Genomic DNA, 18,104 nt, shown 5'->3' on the forward strand with positions numbered 1-18,104 from the left:
TACATAAAGATAACGCACTTAATGTGCCTACCTATAGGTAGAAGATTGAATGTGTATTGTGTAGTGTACGAAGCCGAAGTTAAAAAAAAGAGCAAAGCTCGAAATTGCCAATCCAGCTGATACCCAATATGCAACTTTGCATGCGGAGAGCTCGATTCAGTAAAATAATAACAATAATAAAATAAAACTGCATTCATCGACTGAACAGTGAACAGTGGATATTGACGCTGAAAGTACCAAGGAAGAAAGTGCCAAAAGGAAACATCAGACTGAAGACATCACAACGGTCGCAAAGACTTTTGACTTGCAAAAACTGTATTAACGATATACTAAACATACTCTCCGAGTCTTTAGTGTCAATTCATTGTGTGTACAACATCCCAAAGTTATGTGCGCCGAAAGTGTCAAGGTTATTTTGAATCATGTGCAGTGTGCACCACAATCGTGTGCATCTGATAACCACATTTCATATATAAGCATTACTGCTTTACAAATATGAGAAGTCGTGATTACGAAAGCCGTTAGCAGAGGCTAGCGTCGGCGGTGTTCTGCTGGATCCAGCTGGTGACCTCGGTCACGCGCGCGTAGACGCCCGGGTAGCCGACGTCGCCGCAGCCGGCGCCCCACGACACCACGCCGATGAGCGTGTAGCGTCCGCTGACGTCGGTCACCAGCGGGCCGCCGCTGTCGCCCTGGCAGGAGTCCTTGCCGCCGGCCTCGACGCCGGCGCACAGCATGCTGCTGTTGATGGTGGAGCCGTACGCCCGGCGGCACTGGTCGTTGGTCATGGTCTGCACGGTGACCTCCCGCAGCACGGTGGCCTGAGAGCCGCCCGAAGAGGTGGTTCCCCAGCCGCTGACGATGGCGTTCACGTTGGCGAACTCGCCGCCGGTCGGCAGGCACGCCGGGGCCACCCTGTTGGACAGCGACGAGAAGTCGATGGTGGACGACAGCTTCAGCAGCGAGAAGTCGTAGCCGGACCCGGAGGCAGAAGTGTACGACGGGTGGTCGATGATCTGCGCCACGCTGAAGCGCATCTCGCCGTCCGAGGTGCCGATGCGGTGCTCACGCAGCAGGACCTGGATGCCGCTGGCCGACTGGCCGGCGGTGCAGTGGGCCGCCGTCAGCACGTAGCGGTTGTTGATGACGGTGCCGCCGCACCAGGTGCGGCTGCCGCCCGTGCTGACCAGACCCGCCTGCCATGGGTACTCGTTGACCTCGGTCTGCACACCGCCGACGATGCGGGAGGCGCGGTTGGCGACGCCGCAGCACTGGTCGCCGGAGGGGCTGCCGGTGGCCGCGGTGGTGGCGGCGGTGGTGGCCGCCGTGCTGCCGCTGCCGCCGCCGGTTGGCACCGTGATGATGCAGTAGAAGCCCCTCCTCCTGACGGAGCCGTCCGTGCTGAAGACGACATCCAGAACGGCGCCGCTCACGTTGGGCCCGGTAGAGCCGCAGAACCGCTGGCCGTTGACTGAGAGGAAGTCATACGAGCAGGAGCTGTGGCTCTCTACGTTGAATCTCTCACAAGAGATGGAGAGAGTCTGACCGTCACGTCCCTGGAGTGTGTAGCTCCGGTAAACGCCATTCGGATAGTAGTTCGGGTAATTGGGCGAAGTGATGTAGTAGCTACCAGCAGCCAGCGTGTACGAGGCCCTCTCTTTAGCGTCGGGCTCCGGCAGCGGCTGAGCCTCGGACTTCAGTCGCGGAGAGATCTCCGGGACTTTGCCATAGGCCTCGCCAGGCGACGGCTTGGCGAGGGCGGCGCCCAGCACCAGACAGGAGAGAACCAGACGGAACATGATGCTGTCGTGCTGATATGACTGAGGGCGCCGCTTTTATACGGTCCACGCACGGTCCCAGGTGGCTCGTGACATTGGCCCGTCAGAGCCGCTGACGCACGTGTCGCGTACAGGAGATGGCTGTACCGTCACAGCTGCTCTGTGTAAATCACTGGGAGTGGCGGCATTGTGCAGTTGCCACTGAAGCCGCTAACAGAGAAGTTAAGCATACGGTCGGTGTTCGTCAACGAACCATGTCCAACACTTTCGCAAAATGTCTGGCAAACGGGCTGGCCTAAGGGTTCTGCGTCAGGCCTTGAGGTCCCACTCCAGTTTATTCTATACCTACCCCGTTGCAGCATCTGAGGATTCAACATCGACCTCTACGGGGTCTACCGGGTGGGCTGAAGGACTCACATAGAGTCCCGGAAGCCATTTCTGAGGTCTCCTTATCGGCATATGAGGCCACCATCCCGTCACCATTACTTCTGAAAACCTCCGCGCAGACTTCTTTGCGTCCTTGTTGATGCGCAGGGGTCCACTGACAGTCCAATGAAGCCAGAGGTCCACTGTGAGACTGACCTAGAGATAGGTTTTACGTCTTTTTGGCCGTTTGCCCTTGCAGTGGTTTAGATAGACACCCGTCTTGGAGGATGTTCTACCGGTTGTACCTACTCTTTAAATAAAGAGTAGGTACAACCGGTAGAACATTTTATCACTAACAATATTGTTAGTGATTATTCGGGGCACTATACGCTGACGCAGTTCTGCAAACTAACACGTGAATCCTTATCCGACCAATTCCGTTTGACAGTGTTCAGCATTGTTCAATGCGTGATCCCAAATCATACTCAATAAACCGAACGGAACGGAACATCACGAGGGCACATGTGCATGTGCATGTGCAATACCATGAATAGCGTCGTTCATGAGTAACCTTGTCCTTGACTACCTTAATGTCTTGTTTGCTATTGGACAGCCGTAAGGTCATGTGACATCAAAGGTCAACTTTTTTTGCTAATAACTCCTTACAGAAAAAGGTACAGCCGCACGCGGCACGAATGATCTCATTGTGTTCAGCTCATCAAGGCGCAAGTCCGCGGGGGTCCGCGCGGCGCCAAGACGGGTGTCTAGGGGGTTCTACAGAGCTCCCCTACCGTTTTTCGGCGAATGGCGATATCTTCTAAACCGTTTCACGGATCAACATGAAACTTGCATACCCTCAGCGGCATCAATTTGACACCTTGTGTTAGAATTTCAACTTTCTAGCTACCATAGTTTGGCCGGAAATGACGTCAGAGTGCCGATTTTAAGGCAAAATATTGAATTACGGCAAACGCTCTCAAGAGCTTAGTTTTAGGAGCTAGATACATTTTTTGCACCAGTGGACTACAAATACACGTAGCTATCAAACTGCTATCTCGAATTTTCGAATTTTTGAAAATATTTTTACAATTACAAAAATATATTTTTTGATTTTTTTCCAATTTTTTTTTGTCGCAGAAACCGGAATATATGTGATAGAACACACACTGATAACTTACTCTAGCAAGTTTTAGCCCAATATCTTCAAAAATAGCCAAGTTATTTGCATTATTGTCAAAATTTTACTATTATTTATTTTTCAAAACCAGTTTTCAGTACGTTTTTGACATCGTACAGCAATATAAATGGCACTATCGCGTTCCTGAGCTAAAACTGCATCTGATAGGGACCTTTTTTGTTGAAAAAATTCATTTTCAAAATTTGAACTTTTCTGACCTGGAATTGACCTGACCTCCGGTAAATTCAGCTGAAAAGGACCTCAAATGACACAGATGACATTATTTTCAAAATATACGTGTAAAATGGATCATAAAACATGCGTCACGTGACCGATACATGATATACAATTTTCGTGACCTAGGATGACCTGGCCTTGACCTGAAAAATTCGAAGTAAAAGTTCGGTACCCTCAGGGTATCTAAGGTATATATCAAGGAGTGCGTAAACCAAAAATTAGCCTGATCGGACTTGTAAGTCGGCGGCCAGAGCCTAAATTGTAGACAAGCAAAAATGCCGATAATTTTACTCTGACCTGACCTGTGACGTCATCGGTGACCTCGAGGTCGATGAAAATAGGTTTCGCTCGACAGTTTTTCCAGGGCTATCAGACGCCGTTTGAATTTTGACGACCAGCCCAGTTGTTTCGGAGATAGGACGGGGGCTCTGGAGAGCCCCCCCCCCCCCCTTAGTCACTCGCGTTATGGAAAATACCCAAGTCATGCGCGGGTTAAGATGCCCGTTTATTTTGAAAAAACTCATTTAAAAGCTGTGGACGAGATGATCGTGAATGGATGCAAAACGTGGTCAGCGAATTTTGAGAATGCGTACCATGCTCAATACCTTTAAACATTCCAAGAGCGTGTAAATTCAGAATCCTTATCGTACGAACCACGCTTGAAGCGTAACGACCTCAGTGTCCGGTAACAGCGTTCGGCTTTGGCGATTGTGATAAAATCTATGACCTTGTTCGTGGACATTTTTCCTAACTATGTTCCAAATAAAAATTAATGTTCTGTTCAGGACGCCAACAGATAGGCTCATGCGTCCTGCACTGCGGTTCCTGTATGCAGGGCCTATTTTAACATGTTCACTGGGGGGGGGGGCAAATACCCCCGCACTCAACAGAATTGCCCCCCAGTCATCGAGATTTGCCTTCTATAAAAATGGGCATAAAGGAACAGGGTGACAAACATACTACTGTGACATGTTTTGCAATGGATGTCAAATGAGTCAGTCTGCAAGTAATGACCAGTGGCGGATCCAAGGGTGGGTCATATGGGTCATGACCCCCGCCCCCTTGGGGCCCGGGGACACCACAGGCCTGCCAGGGGCACCACCGGCTTGTCAGGGGCACCACAGGCCTGTTGGGAGCACCATCGACCTAGCAAGAGCACCATAGGTCTGCCAGGGGCACCACAGACTTGCCCGAGGCCCCACAGACCTCGCAGGGGGCACCTTGGGCCTGTCAGGGGCACCACGGGCCTGTTGCGGGCACAAATTTGTCAGGGGCACCACAGGCCTGTCAGGAGCATCATCGGCCTAGCAGGCCCACGCTGAACATTACTGATTACACTGTCATATTTAAATGCAGGTTTCAAAAGCAAATTCCTTGGATTGAAGTCACTTACTATAGTCTGGCAAACCTAAGAAAGAACGGAGTTAAGGCGCCTGAATCACTTTGCACGTGTTTTGAGTACTTGAAATGTATGGCTCGGAGAAATTGGTGTGAAAAGTTGTGAGAGAAAATATGCTCTCACAATGTAAATGCACATGCATCAATGACCGCAGCATTTTAAATCCATTCTTTCTTAGGTTTGCCAGACTATAGGTCCTTGTGCAACGCAAGTCGTTGCGTATTGGGCGCTAGCACTAGCAGTGTAAGATTTTGCGCTGCAATGAAGTTGCAATGACGTGTTATTGAGCGTTCTTACTTGCAAAATTGATTTTCTACAGTGTGCGTCAACATATTCATTCCATGAAACTTTAAACCCCATTCATATGATAGCCCTTTTAGTTACGATAATTTCCCTCACTGGTCTTATTGTCGTGCCACTTATGGATTTTCCGCAATTTTGTGTTATTCATACTATGTTCAAATCGCCCCACCCCACACTACCTATTAAACACACACCACTGAATATAATATGCTGCCGTTATTTAACACGAAATATGCTTCTCATGCGCATTTAGGTGCTTCCTCATATGTAGATTGTAGAGCTATTATCTCTGATGGATGTCCTGTCAGCGGATGTCTGGGCTGTCTTGTCGCTGACCCGTGCCACATGTGCTGCACTTCTTTGGTCAGGGCGCCAAGTGGCGAATGTCCGACTGCCAGCCTCTGATCGACATGCTCATCGTAGCCGTGACAACGCGGCCGTCTCCCGTACGCGACACGTGCGTCAACGCCTCTGACGGGCTATCGTCACGAGCCACCTGGGATCGTGCGTGGACCGTATAAAAGCTGCGCCCTCAGTCATATCAGAACGACAGCATCATGTTCCGTCTGGTGCTCTCCTGTCTGGTGCTGGGCGCCGCCCTCGCCAAGCCGTCGCCTGGCGAGGCCTATGGCGAAGTCCCGGAGATCTCTCCGCGACTGAAGTCCGAGGCTCAGCCGCTGCCGGAGCCCGACTCCAAAGAGAGGGCCTCGTACACGCTGGCTGCTGGAAGCTACTCCGTGACTTCGCCCAACTACCCGGACAACTATCCGAATGGCGTTTACCGGAGCTATACACTCCAGGGACGCGACGGTCAGACTATCTCCATCTCTTGTGAGAGATTCAACGTAGAGAGCCACAGCTCCTGCTCGTATGACTTCCTCTCCGTCAACGGCCAGCGGTTCTGCGGCTTCACCGGGCCCAACGTGAGCGGCACCGTTCTGGATGTCATCTTCAGCACGGACGGCTCCGTCAGGAGGAGCGGCTTCTCCTGCACTATCACTGTGCCGACAGGCAGCGGCAGCGGCAGCACGGCGGCCACCACCGCGGCCACCACCGCGGCCACCGGCAGCCCCTCCGGCGACCAGTGCTGCGGCGTCGCCAACCGCGCCTCCCGCATCGTCGGCGGTGTGCAGACCGAGGTCAACGAGTACCCGTGGCAGGCGGGTCTGGTCAGCACGGGCGGCAGCCGCACCTGGTGCGGCGGCACCGTCATCAACAACCGCTACGTGCTGACGGCGGCCCACTGCACCGCCGGCCAGTCGGCCAGCGGCATCCAGGTCCTGCTGCGTGAGCACCGCATCGGCACCTCGGACGGCGAGATGCGCTTCAGCGTGGCGCAGATCATCGACCACCCGTCGTACACATCCGCCTCCGGGTCCGGCTACGACTTCTCGCTGCTGAAGCTGTCGACCACCATCGACTTCTCGTCGCTGTCCAACAGGGTGGCCCCGGCGTGCCTGCCGACCGGCGGCGAGTTCTCCAACGTGAACGCCATCGTCAGCGGCTGGGGAACCACCTCTTCGGGCGGCTCTCAGGCCACCGTGCTGCGGGAGGTCACCGTGCAGACCATGACCAACGACCAGTGCCGCCGGGCGTACGGCTCCACCATCAACAGCAGCATGCTGTGCGCCGGCGTCGAGGCCGGCGGCAAGGACTCCTGCCAGGGCGACAGCGGCGGCCCGCTGGTGACCGACGTCAGCGGACGCTACACGCTCATCGGCGTAGTGTCGTGGGGCGCCGGCTGCGGCGACGTCGGCTACCCGGGCGTCTACGCGCGCGTGACCGAGGTCACCAGCTGGATCCAGCAGAACACCGCCGACGCCAGCCTCTGCTAACGGCTTTGTGGAAAGAACGGTTGACGATTTCGAATTTCCTCTTGTAGGTAGGTACATTTTTTTAGTAACATTGCTTGAAAATGAAATGGTTTTCGTCTGACAACATTCACAAACAATACAAGTCTTGGTGTTGATGTGCATTGTTCGTCTGAGTGACGTCCAGACTTCGGACTTAAAAACGTTTGCCATAAAGTCCTGCATCAATAGAAATCCGTAAACTAAGTTAGACGCCCCCTTCCCCTCATATGAGGGTGGCACATGCAGAGATAGGAATCCACTTCAAAAGTGAGATATTTAAGGGGAGATACCTTCGTGAAAAGATACAAATCTTCCTCCAGAGTAAACACATTGCGGTGGTATGCAAAGGTTTAAGTCTGCCTATTGTCTAGCACCACCGTTTCATTGCACAGGGCCCTGAGAGGTCGATATGAGCCCTCAGCGGTCAATGTGGCGCTTGACCGCCACTGAAGGGCCCTCAGAGGTCAGTGTAGGACCTTCGAAGACCGGTATGGAAGCTGTTAAGCCAGGGCCCCATACGCCCATGAAGGCACATCGATTTTTTTTTGGGGTGGGTGGGTGCAAATGATATGGCCCCTTGATGGGCATGGCCCTGATACCCCCCCCCCCCCGCAACCGCCCTTTCAGTCATTTGATAGATTCGGCCATTACTGGTTAGTGAACATACTATAAGTGGCTAGCTAGATTAAATGAAAATAAGCATAGATGGGTGCTTGTAGCAAATGTAAAAGTTAAATAAACAATTTCTTCTTCTGTGATAGTCTGTTTGGGGACCTCTTGTTCGAGCCGTTCAACCAACACGGTTTTTTTTTCTCCAAGCATGCATTGTAAGTTTGGCGATAGAATCCAAAAGTGATAAACAATCGGCCGAGACTTTGAACAACAGCACGTCAGGCCACTACGGCGGTTGGCTTTCGAATGTTCCTTTCACACATCCTGCTCGGCGCTCGGCGTCGGCTGCTATATCAAAACGTCATACACACACGTCATACATACAGATGTACATACGTCATATCATAGCACCAGACCAATCAGAAGTGGGCCAGGACAGGCGTCACAGGTGAGGAGCGAGGACCATATAAGGATATTGTTAGTGGGTAAGGGGGCTGGACAGTAAGTACAGAGGGAGGTGGAGGACGGGGTAGGAATGAATTTCGTTACAGTGCTTTTGGTTTTCCTCAATAGTTAGCACGAAACAGCTTGGCAAAAACTCTGAAGCACGACTTTTTGATTTTTCTCATATATAGGTGATGTAGGGGAGACCCGGGAGGTATGGGCCGGTTTTGTGAAAAGGCAATTTTCTTCCAGTGGGCAGTGGCCGGACCCTATTTTTCACTCTGTGCACGTGAAATTGCCTTTCGCCTCCAAAGTGTGCCTGATATTACGCATCTGGGATCAACTATTTTGTCTCGAGATAACTTTCAATAAATAATGTGATTTTTCGATCCATCAAAATACACCGGGAGGTATGGGCCATGGCCCGGGAGGTATGGCCGGTGCCATGTTTCATATTCTTTTTTCGACAATGAGAACAATACTCGTTGCTGGTATCTACATTGATCTCTCTTAGAGCCCAGGAACTGCATAAGCGGCCAACAGCTTACTTCATGGAGGTCACTTGGGCACATATGTATTTTGGTAAACTCAATCATGCACCATGAAATAAAATAAATAATATTTTCTATTCGAATGTAATTTGAAGTTAAATTTTCAACCTTGCGCGACAAAAATAAAACTTATTGAAGATGACTTTCAATGAAAGCATCATTTTAGCAATTTAGGACCAACGGGGGTGGGTGGCCCGAACCTCCCGGTTAGGCCGCCAAAATTTGCGTAGCATCTCAGCAAGTTATCTTACAAGAAAGCTTCAAATTGTCTATCCAGTCTTAATTTGCATGTTTTAAACTTTATGTTAGCGTTGGTCTGACATCATAAAACGAGCCTGGTTCAAATTTATCACAAATTTTCTGTATGTACAGTATTTTACTTGAAGAGGGCAAAAGCGCTTTATCATCGCTCATTGCCAAAGAAGACTGAGGAAGATTTTGAAAACCACGTGGGTTGTATAACGGAATGGCTGCTACCAGTTCACACGGTCAAATGTGTAAAAATACGCAACACTTCTTCAAAACTGCGATGGCCCATACCTCCAGGGGGCCCATACCTTCCGGGTCTCCCCTACCTATTTCGTCAATACCTACTGGTGCACTGCTGGTCATACAGATACTGACAGAACAGTCGAACAACATAATTACGGCAACATACATGTACAGTATCCGGCAGATATGACGGAAACACAGGGATGCACATCAGGACTGCGGAGTCGATGGATTTTAGGGTGACTCCGACCCCGACTCCGGGTTCAAAAATCAACTCCGACTCAGACTCCGACTCCGGACGGTTCTATTAAAATCTTCATGATTCTGACGTTCATAATGGAGATGTTTAGATGTTTTATGGAGATGAGATGTTTAACGAAGTGTCTAATATGCATTAAGAATAACATGCAGGACTAAAAAACAGGTTCTGGGGCATTCACCGTCTTGTGCTTCTTTCGCACAAGAAGCTTCCGCTTCTTGACAGCTTCCGCCCAAAACAGCAAAAGGGCCTGCATTCGACAAAATCTAATTTCGAGCGCAGTATCGTCAACCAAACAGGTGCAGTGCATGACGTTGAGGCTTGAGCCATGCAGTGTTAACTCGGACTCCGGAGTCGGAGTCGGTAAGATTAAGTCGGTAAGACTGACTCCGGGCGGAACTGTCGACTCCGACCGACTTCAACTCCGACACGGGGGGGGGGGGTTCAACCCCCCCCCCCCAGCAGGGCGTGGAAATCCAGGACCCCCAGCCGGGCGCGGGTTAACAAAGTGCACGTCAGTGGTGGTCATCCTGGCAGCGATAAAACTGTCGAACAGCTCAAAAGAAAGTATGCGAACGTACTTACCAGAGCTCATGTGCGGAAATGTACATATCTACGTGCAGAACTTGCGAGGCAAAGAAGGCGATGCCGCGGATCGGAGTTGTAACGAGGCCCATTGTCACCGAGGACATTAAACCTCGCCGGCACAGGCCATTTTGCGTCCTTCGACGGCACAAGGGGGGGGGGGTGTTGGTACGACCTAGTGATGTCAATTACAGAAAATCGGAATACCGATACCAAACTAAATACCGACCAAAACCATCAGGAAATACCGAAACCGAACCAATTTGAGAAGATGAGGAAAATACCAACTTTTTGCCGATTTTTCAACCTTGTATACATTAGCAAGGGTTCATAATACCAACAAAATACCAAAAACAATCGGATTGAAATACCAAATACCAACTTGGTATCGGTTTGGTATCGGTATACCAAAAAGTTGGTATCCGATTGACATCACTAGTACGACCCCCCCCCCCCCCCTCGCGTTTGGCCCCTGATCGAGCTAGAGCTTCGCGGGAAAAAAGGAGCGTGTTGCCCGTCACGAGAGGAAGCCGATGATACCCAATTTTAAGGTCCTAGGTCATCGGGTGACCTTCTGTTGGGATATTGTGACCGCGGACCGGCCGTGTGGGGCCGTGGAACAGGATGGGTCGGCGGCCCGGCCGTCCGGCCGGCGAGCCGCCTGACCGCCGCGCGGTCACCGCGCATGCGCTCTGTGCCGTGGTTATATAAGGGCGCGACCGTGACCGGACGGGGTCAATCGGCGGGTCGCCGGGAACTGAGCACGGTCTCTGACGGTTGGCAGAGAATACACAGTATCCGAGTATATGCAGCTTTTACCTGGCTCTAACATATTTTGGCGCGGTCGGTAGGACCCATAACGTAAATCGGCTGCATATAAAATTTTAGCGAAGAAGTGGGTGCTGTGGTGTGTGCCAGTTTGGTGACGGCCGGTGCAAGTTCACACTGGAAAAGCGGACGGGACCGATGAGTATTATACGCTTGGGCGATGAGAGGTTCTCTTTGGTAGACTTTAGTCATTAAATTTGGTAAAGCCTTGATAAACAGCCCTGACTGACACAGCATAACCGGAAACTACCATGGATTTATTTGCCCTTTTCCTTTCTAGAGCTTCTAAGTTTAGTGGCGAGTCGGGTGAAGGGTGGCAAAAATGGTTCTGCCGATTCGAAGCTCAGACGGCGAGCATGAAAGCGGGACCGGCTGGCGGCTATGGTGGGTCTTTTGGACGGAGCCGCACTGGACACATTCGCGTCACTCACCGAAGAGTCACGGAAGGACTACGGCAGGGTGGTTGAAGCACTAAAAAGTCGTTTCGGTCGGCAAATAAGCACGTTGCAGGCTCATGCCGAACTCAACCGAGTTTGCCAGTCACCTTCGGAGTCTGTTGAAGACTTCTCAGCCAGGATCAGAGAGTTGAGTGGGCTAGCCCAGCCGGCTCTGCCCAGCGACCACAGCGCTATGGAGGGATTCCAGTGCGGCCGATTCATCTGTGGCCTCCGTGACACGCAATTGCAAGAGAGGTTAATCAACCAAAACGTATCCACTCTGGCTGACGCGGTACGCGTTAGTAAAGAATTCGGTGGCGATTTCGCACAAGGCGGTGCGAAATCGCGAGGTCGACGTCATCGGGGCGGTCCGCCCGGTCGGGGGTGAAGCAACCGTGGGTCAAGCCGAAAAGACTGTGACGGACAACAACCGGCTCACAGCCATCGAAGATCATATTCGCGGGCTACACGAGTCGATATCGGCCATCACAATGGCGCCGAAGACGACAACTGATGCGAGTAAGTCTCGCCGACTTCCCCGGTGCTACCACTGCGAGCAGCCGGGTCATTTTCAGCGAGATTGCCCCGAGCGTAGCCGTGGTTCACCTAGCGTCAGATGCTTCGGCTGTGGAGAATTGGGTCACCTCAAGCGACGCTGCCCCATTTCACTGCCGTCGACAAGGGATGGGCGCGCGCTGCCGCTCTGCTTATGTTGTGGGCAGCAGGGCCACTGGATGGCGGGGTGCCAATACTTCCAGGGTGGCAGCACTGGCGGAGGCCACTCCGAGACAAGAGCTGCTGATCCCCGGCGGGGCGCCGGTGCGCATCAGGAAAACTGAACCGGACTGGAGCCGTGGGACAGGTCCCAGTCCTCTCGAAAGCGTCCCCACTCACGGCGTCGGCCGTTCGGGTCGTCATTCACGGCGCTCCGACATGGGCGCTGGTGGACACTGATGCCGACTTCACCATGATGCGAAGAGGATTTTATGAGGGGAACCCAGCACTCAGAGCAATCCGGCTCAGCCCGAGCGCGCGCAATGCTATCGGAGCGGGAGGTACCTCCCTGCATGTAGTTGGTGAGTTGGAAAACCTCTCATTATGCATTGATGTAGTCAGCTTCCGATGCCCGGTAGTGACCGTGGCAGACGACCTCGTGTACGACGTGATACTAGGTCGCGACTTCACGTGCATGCATCGCACGGTCATTGACGACGACTCTGGCTCATTCAAGATTGGAACCATGAGCGTTCCCCTGCCGAGCCGGGAGCAGGTTCGACCAAGACGTGCGCGAGTGCGATTACTGTCGAACGTCGTCATTCCAGCACGGTCAGAGAGCGTGGTAGCCGGTAAGCTGGAGAGAGTGGACGGCGTGCAGAGTGATGAAATGGGTGCAGCCGGGATATTCGAGCCATTAACCGTAGCGGAGCGGGAGGGACTCCTGACTCCAAGGGCTCTGGTCGTTGCAGACGACGACGGGTGCGTCTCGATCATTTTGACAAATGTTGGGTCTGAAGAAGTCCGTGTTCTCAGAGGCAGTGACCTAGGGACATTTTATGATGCCACAAACGAGAAGGACTGCGAGTACAAGTTGTGCCTGGCTGCAGACGGAGGCGTTGAGGACAGTGATGATGATGACGTTGATGATGTGAGCTGCAGAACAGAAAGGCGTCAGAATACGACGGTGATCTCCGCGCGATCAACAGCCGAACTCGCGGATGTGCGCATCCTCTGCCGAGGGTCGACGAGGCGTTGGATACCCTAGCGGGGGCGACGTGGTACACGACGCTCGACATGGCGACCGGTTACTGGCAGGTCCCGCTGGCCACAGAGGACCGAGAAAAGACGGCGTTCTCCACGGGCAAAGGACTCCATCAGTTCAGGGTGATGGCCATGGGTCTCAAAAATGCTGGAGCCACATTCCAGCGACTCATGGAACTGGTGCTTGCAGGTCTGGACTCGAAACGCTGTTTAGTCTACCTTGATGACATCATCATATCAAGTAGATCCGAGGACGAGCACATCGCAACGCTCCGTGATGTCTTCAAGCGAGTGAGGTCGGCGAAGCTGAAGCTCAAACCAGAAAAGTGCCGCCTCGCAAAGCGCGAAGTTAGGTTCCTCGGTCACCGAGTCGCAAAGGAGGGACTCCTACCGGACCCACATGACATCCAGAAGATACTCGACTGGGCTCCACCGAAGACATGAAGAGAGCTCGGATGAAGAGCTCGGATGAAGAGATGAAGAGCTGGGCATGAAGAGCTTCCTCGGATTGTGCGGATATTACAGCCGTTTTGTCCCACAATACATGGATCTCACGAAGCCGCTGAGGGAAGCCAAGGTGGTGGGTGACCACCTGACGTGGACGCCGGAAGCTGAAGCAGCTTTTGAGAGTCTGAAGCAGGCGCTGACTGCACCTCCAGTGTTAGCCCTCCCTACGTTCCGTGGTGCATTCGTCTTGTACACGGATGCATCCGACTCTGCAGTCGGTTCAGTGCTCGCGGGGCGGGTGGGTGACACGGAGAGAGAGTCATCGCCTACGACAGTAAGGTGCTGACAAAGCAACAGCGCAGATGGCCAACATATGATAAAGAACTCTGGACCATCGTTCACGCCATCCGGCGATTCAACCAGTACACAGTTGGAGCAGAATTCGAAGTCGTGACCGATCACAAACCACTCACAGGTGTACCGGAGTCCATCAATGTGGAACGTGACGGGACGGGAAGACGTGGCCGGTGGGCCATCGAGCTGAGCTCTTACCAGTTCCGGGTGGTTGTCCGGCCGGGCCGTGATCACGGCAATGCCGATGCGATGTCCCGGCAGCGACCAGTCAACGGCAATATCTGGACGGGTAAGCGCAGCAAGTCTTGTCCCGCCGAAACCGGTCAAGCACCCGTGCATACCGCAGCTACAAGAGCCCAAGAACCTGCTTCTGGTGAAGAGGAAGAATGTGGGGGGAAGACTCGAGGCGCAGCAGAACTTGACCAAGTCTGCGCACTGCCTACTGCGCCACCTAGTGCGAAGGGTGACCAGGCGGGACGCCTAATCACTGAAGCACCAGGACAATCGGAGTTGCAGACGGCGCAACAAGAGGACGAGGTCCTCAGTGTCATGCGGAACGCCTGTCTGGGCAGTCGGTAACCACCGCACGATCACCCTCTCGCCGAGTGGGAGCTACTGCGTGGGAGCTGGACGCAGCTCGAAGTGCGGGAGGGCGTCCTCGGCATGAGGACGAAGTGGGGCTTCCGGGCCCTGGTCCCCGATTCGATGCGATCAAGGATCATGACGCTCGCTCATGACCATCCGACGTCCGCACACTTGGGACGGAGTCGAACAACGGAAAGAGTGCGACAGCGCTTCCTCTGGCCCGGCATGTTCGCGGACATCCGTCGGTACTGCAGCACGCGTGACCTTTGCCAACGGCGCCATCGCCCTGCACCGAAGAAACGGGCTCCTCTGGTGACGGAGGTCACGAGTCAGCCATTCCGCAGAATTGTGATTGACATCACTGAGATGCCGGTGTCGGAGAATGGCAACCGATATGCAGTAGTCATCATGGACTACTTTTCTAAATACGTCAGAGTGTACCCAGTCAGACGGCAGGATGCCGAAACCGTAACCACGGTGCTGTTGGATTGGATTTACGACATGGGGGTGCCAGACAGGATTCACTCGGACCAAGGAGGCCAATTTGAGTCTGCGTTGTTCCAGTGCACGTGCAAGCGACTGGGCATACAGAAAACGCGTACAACGCCCTATCACCCTGAGAGTGATGGTATGGTAGAGCGTTTTATGAGAACACTCAAGGACATGGTCGCCAAATACGTTGACCCTCAAGGAACGAACTGGGACGCTGACATCAAGGCGTACTGCATGGCTTACAACACCTCTGTAGTCTGTGCACAGCGTCACCGGATATTCCCCGTTCTTTCTGCTGCACGGATTCCACCCGAAAACGCCACTCGATGCGGTCATCAACCCTCCGGATCGGGCGGTAAATATCCGGTGCTACCTTGAAGAGCGTCTAAAGGCCATTTCAGAGGCTTATCAGACGACTGTCAGGAAAACCCGGGCCAGTGCTACGGAGGCTGCGACCCGATTCAACCAGCGCGCGAGCGGAAAAGGGTTCGAGGCTGGTGACCGGGTATGGATTCGGGATAATAGGGTCTCTGTCGGCGGGAAGCCGAAGCTAGGACTGTACTACAAAGGCCCGGGCACCATCATCGGCCGCCTCGGAGGAGAGAGAGGAGTAACGTACCGCGTCCGTGACGACAAGGGCAAGGAAAAGGCTGTTCACTTCTACTATGATTATATGATTAGTCGCTCGTTTCGGTCAGCGCCTTCTCTCTCTGCACAGCCGGTGGCCGAAGGGCAACCCTCACTCGTCACAGAGCCGCGCCCATCAACAAAAACATCATAGCAGCCGGCACTCGTAATCAGAACCGCGCCCATCAATAAAAACTAGTTAACCCGGTTATAACCTAGTTACAAGTGCACACAAACAAGTACTACGCCCCCCTCCAGTGTTGCAGCAAGGGAGCCGCAGCGCCAGTATTCCCGACTTCAAATAAGTTCTAATAGAAAAAATTAATCCACCGCAGTGCAGCGCCGCGCTTATAAATCACCCTCTGCCCTCAGAATGACAGATAGAGCAGTCGAAGGACGTCATCTGGCCTTCCAGAGCGGAGAGGGCGCCGCCCTGTTGCACCGACGGCAGGGCCGCGAGGCCGTCACGCAGCCCTCTCATCATTCGACGGCCGAGGCAGTAAACAACGGCCGCCCGTCGTTCGACGAAGCCGTCATCCACAACGACCGTCGACGTCTGTCACGGTCCCGGACGACCAAATGCGGCCGCCACGCCGGCCGTCACGGCCTGGTGACTACACCTCCATGGCCGGCGGCACTCGGGGGCCGCGGGCAAATACCGCCCGCTGGCAGCGCCCGTCGACAACACCGCGGACGGGCAGGACGATCAAGGATGAAGGGGGTTGGTGGCAGAATAAATTTAGTGATATATCGAGGTAGTGCTGTTTGATTTGATTTAGCGACGTCAAGTTATTGTTATATTTACCCGACAAACTGTCCTACTTAGAATATCGTTGTATTCTATCTGATCGATCAACGGTGTCATGTAATCTCGCGGTGATCCATTCCAGTAAAACCAACGTTAGAACTGTGCAGGCAAGCTGTCCGAAAAATGTTCACCGATGTCCGATGTCATGGCCAACGTCTACTTAGTGTGTATCTCGACTGAAATTCAAATAGAACTATAAGAGCGTAGCCGAAGAGATGCGATCGTACGTGTAGCCAAACATTCGAGCCAATCTTACTCTGCCGATGCCATGATACGACAAACAACTCTCAGAAACACACTCACAACGGACCGGAGCGACGCCTCACCTTTCACCACTTAGAAGACCGTAGGGGGCAGCACCTCTCGGGTTCGGGGGGTTCGGCCGGCCGCTAGGCTCACGAAGAAAAACTCGGGGGGAGAGCGCATAAAACGGCAGGGCATATTTTAACATACTGACTGCGTCCCATTTTGGGACGCAGCCCCCTGCCTTTGGGACGTAGCCCTCGCGAAATTTGGACCACTGCGTCCCACACTGAAATGCCACGGTTTCAGCCGAAAAGTGCGAGCAAAAATAAGTAACATGCCTCGGTCTTTTACTGTGTAAAAGATGTTGGCTTTCCGATTGCTTTGTGCCCTGATTTACTATGTACCTAAGCACATACATGCCCTCTCCAGTCCTTGTGCCCTGCCCTACCCTTGGTCATACACCTTATTATGTTCTTCCCTACTATACCCCTAGGATATGTGCCCTGCCCAGTGCCCTGTCCTAAGGTCTTGTACCTTGCCCCGCCCTTTCTTCAGGCCCTGTGCCCTGCTCTGCATTCAGGCCCTGTGCCCCGCTCTACCCTGCCCTCAAACACGATACTTTATATATTCTGCCTGGAAATTTGATGCGCTGCCTTCCCGTCTTTTGGCCCCGTGCCCTGCCCTACCCTAGTTTGGGGCCCCTGCCCTTCTCTGCCCTCAAGCCTTGTGACACGTCCTGCCATCAGACCCCGTGCCGCTGCCTTGTCTTCAGGTAATGTGCCCTGCCCTGCCATCAGGCCTTGTGCCTTCCCATGTCCTCATGCCCCGGCCCCGCGCCCATCCTCGAGCCTAATGCCTTGCCCTGCCTCAGGCCCTGTCCTGTCATGTTCTGCTTCCTGGCCTCATGTGCAATGTGCGTGCATTGTCCTGCCCTTAGACCCTGTGCCCTATTCTGCCATTAAGCCTTATGCGTTGTATCGCCCTCAGGCCCGTGCCCTGCCTCGCCCTACTAAGTTGCTGTGCTCTGCCCTGTTGTCAGGCCTTGTGCCGTCCCATGCCATCAGACCCTGTGCCTACTCTGCCCTCAAGCCCGGTATTCTGCATTGCCCTAAGGTCTCGTGTCCCATGCCCGCTCTCAGGCGCTGTGCCCTGCCCTGTCATCAGGCCCTGTGGTGTCTCCCGCCCTCAGGTCCCGTGCCGTTTCCCGTCCTCATGCCCCGTGCCCTTACCTGTCCTCAGAACCCGTGCTTTGTTCTGACTTCATGCCCTGAGCCTTGCCCTGCCCTCAGGCCCCATACCCTGGCCCTGTTTCACCGGTGATAGCAGCACGCTGCTATTACACGTGTCAAATTGGGTTTCCATGGAGACATCAACAGGCCCATTGCTCAAACACTACCACAAGTATGACGTCAGCTCGCGGAATTTGATAGCAGCGTCCGTGAAACACCGCCCACGTCTTGTCATAC

The 18,104-nt window shown here is 53.4% G+C and overlaps 2 protein-coding genes across 2 annotated transcripts; one reads left to right on the top strand and one right to left on the bottom strand.

Annotated features, from left to right (window-relative positions):
* Nucleotides 1–38: 38 nt before the first annotated feature.
* Nucleotides 39–1,823, bottom strand: LOC122386015 (trypsin-1-like). Its single transcript, XM_043374797.1, has one exon. The coding sequence runs from the start codon at nucleotides 1,797–1,799 to the stop codon at nucleotides 522–524; it is 1,278 nt and encodes a 425-aa protein (XP_043230732.1). The 5' UTR covers nucleotides 1,800–1,823; the 3' UTR covers nucleotides 39–521.
* A 3,964-nt stretch (nucleotides 1,824–5,787) lies between these two features.
* LOC122386017 (trypsin-1-like) lies at nucleotides 5,788–7,317 on the top strand. The gene has a single exon (XM_043374798.1). It carries the CDS (start codon nucleotides 5,818–5,820, stop codon nucleotides 7,093–7,095), a length of 1,278 nt encoding a protein of 425 aa, XP_043230733.1. The 5' UTR covers nucleotides 5,788–5,817; the 3' UTR covers nucleotides 7,096–7,317.
* The last annotated feature ends 10,787 nt before the right edge of the window (nucleotides 7,318–18,104 follow it).

The sequence above is a fragment of the Amphibalanus amphitrite genome, unplaced genomic scaffold (genome assembly GCF_019059575.1).
Source record: "Amphibalanus amphitrite isolate SeventyFive unplaced genomic scaffold, NRLGWU_Aamphi_draft 000237F_arrow, whole genome shotgun sequence".
NCBI classification, from domain to species: domain Eukaryota; kingdom Metazoa; phylum Arthropoda; class Thecostraca; order Balanomorpha; family Balanidae; genus Amphibalanus; species Amphibalanus amphitrite.

Bases quoted from the DNA above. Each gene is read 5' to 3' on its own strand.
- LOC122386015 (XM_043374797.1), bottom strand. From the start codon at position 1,799: ATGTTCCGTCTGGTTCTCTCCTGTCTGGTGCTGGGCGCCGCCCTCGCC.
- LOC122386017 (XM_043374798.1), top strand. From the start codon at position 5,818: ATGTTCCGTCTGGTGCTCTCCTGTCTGGTGCTGGGCGCCGCCCTCGCC.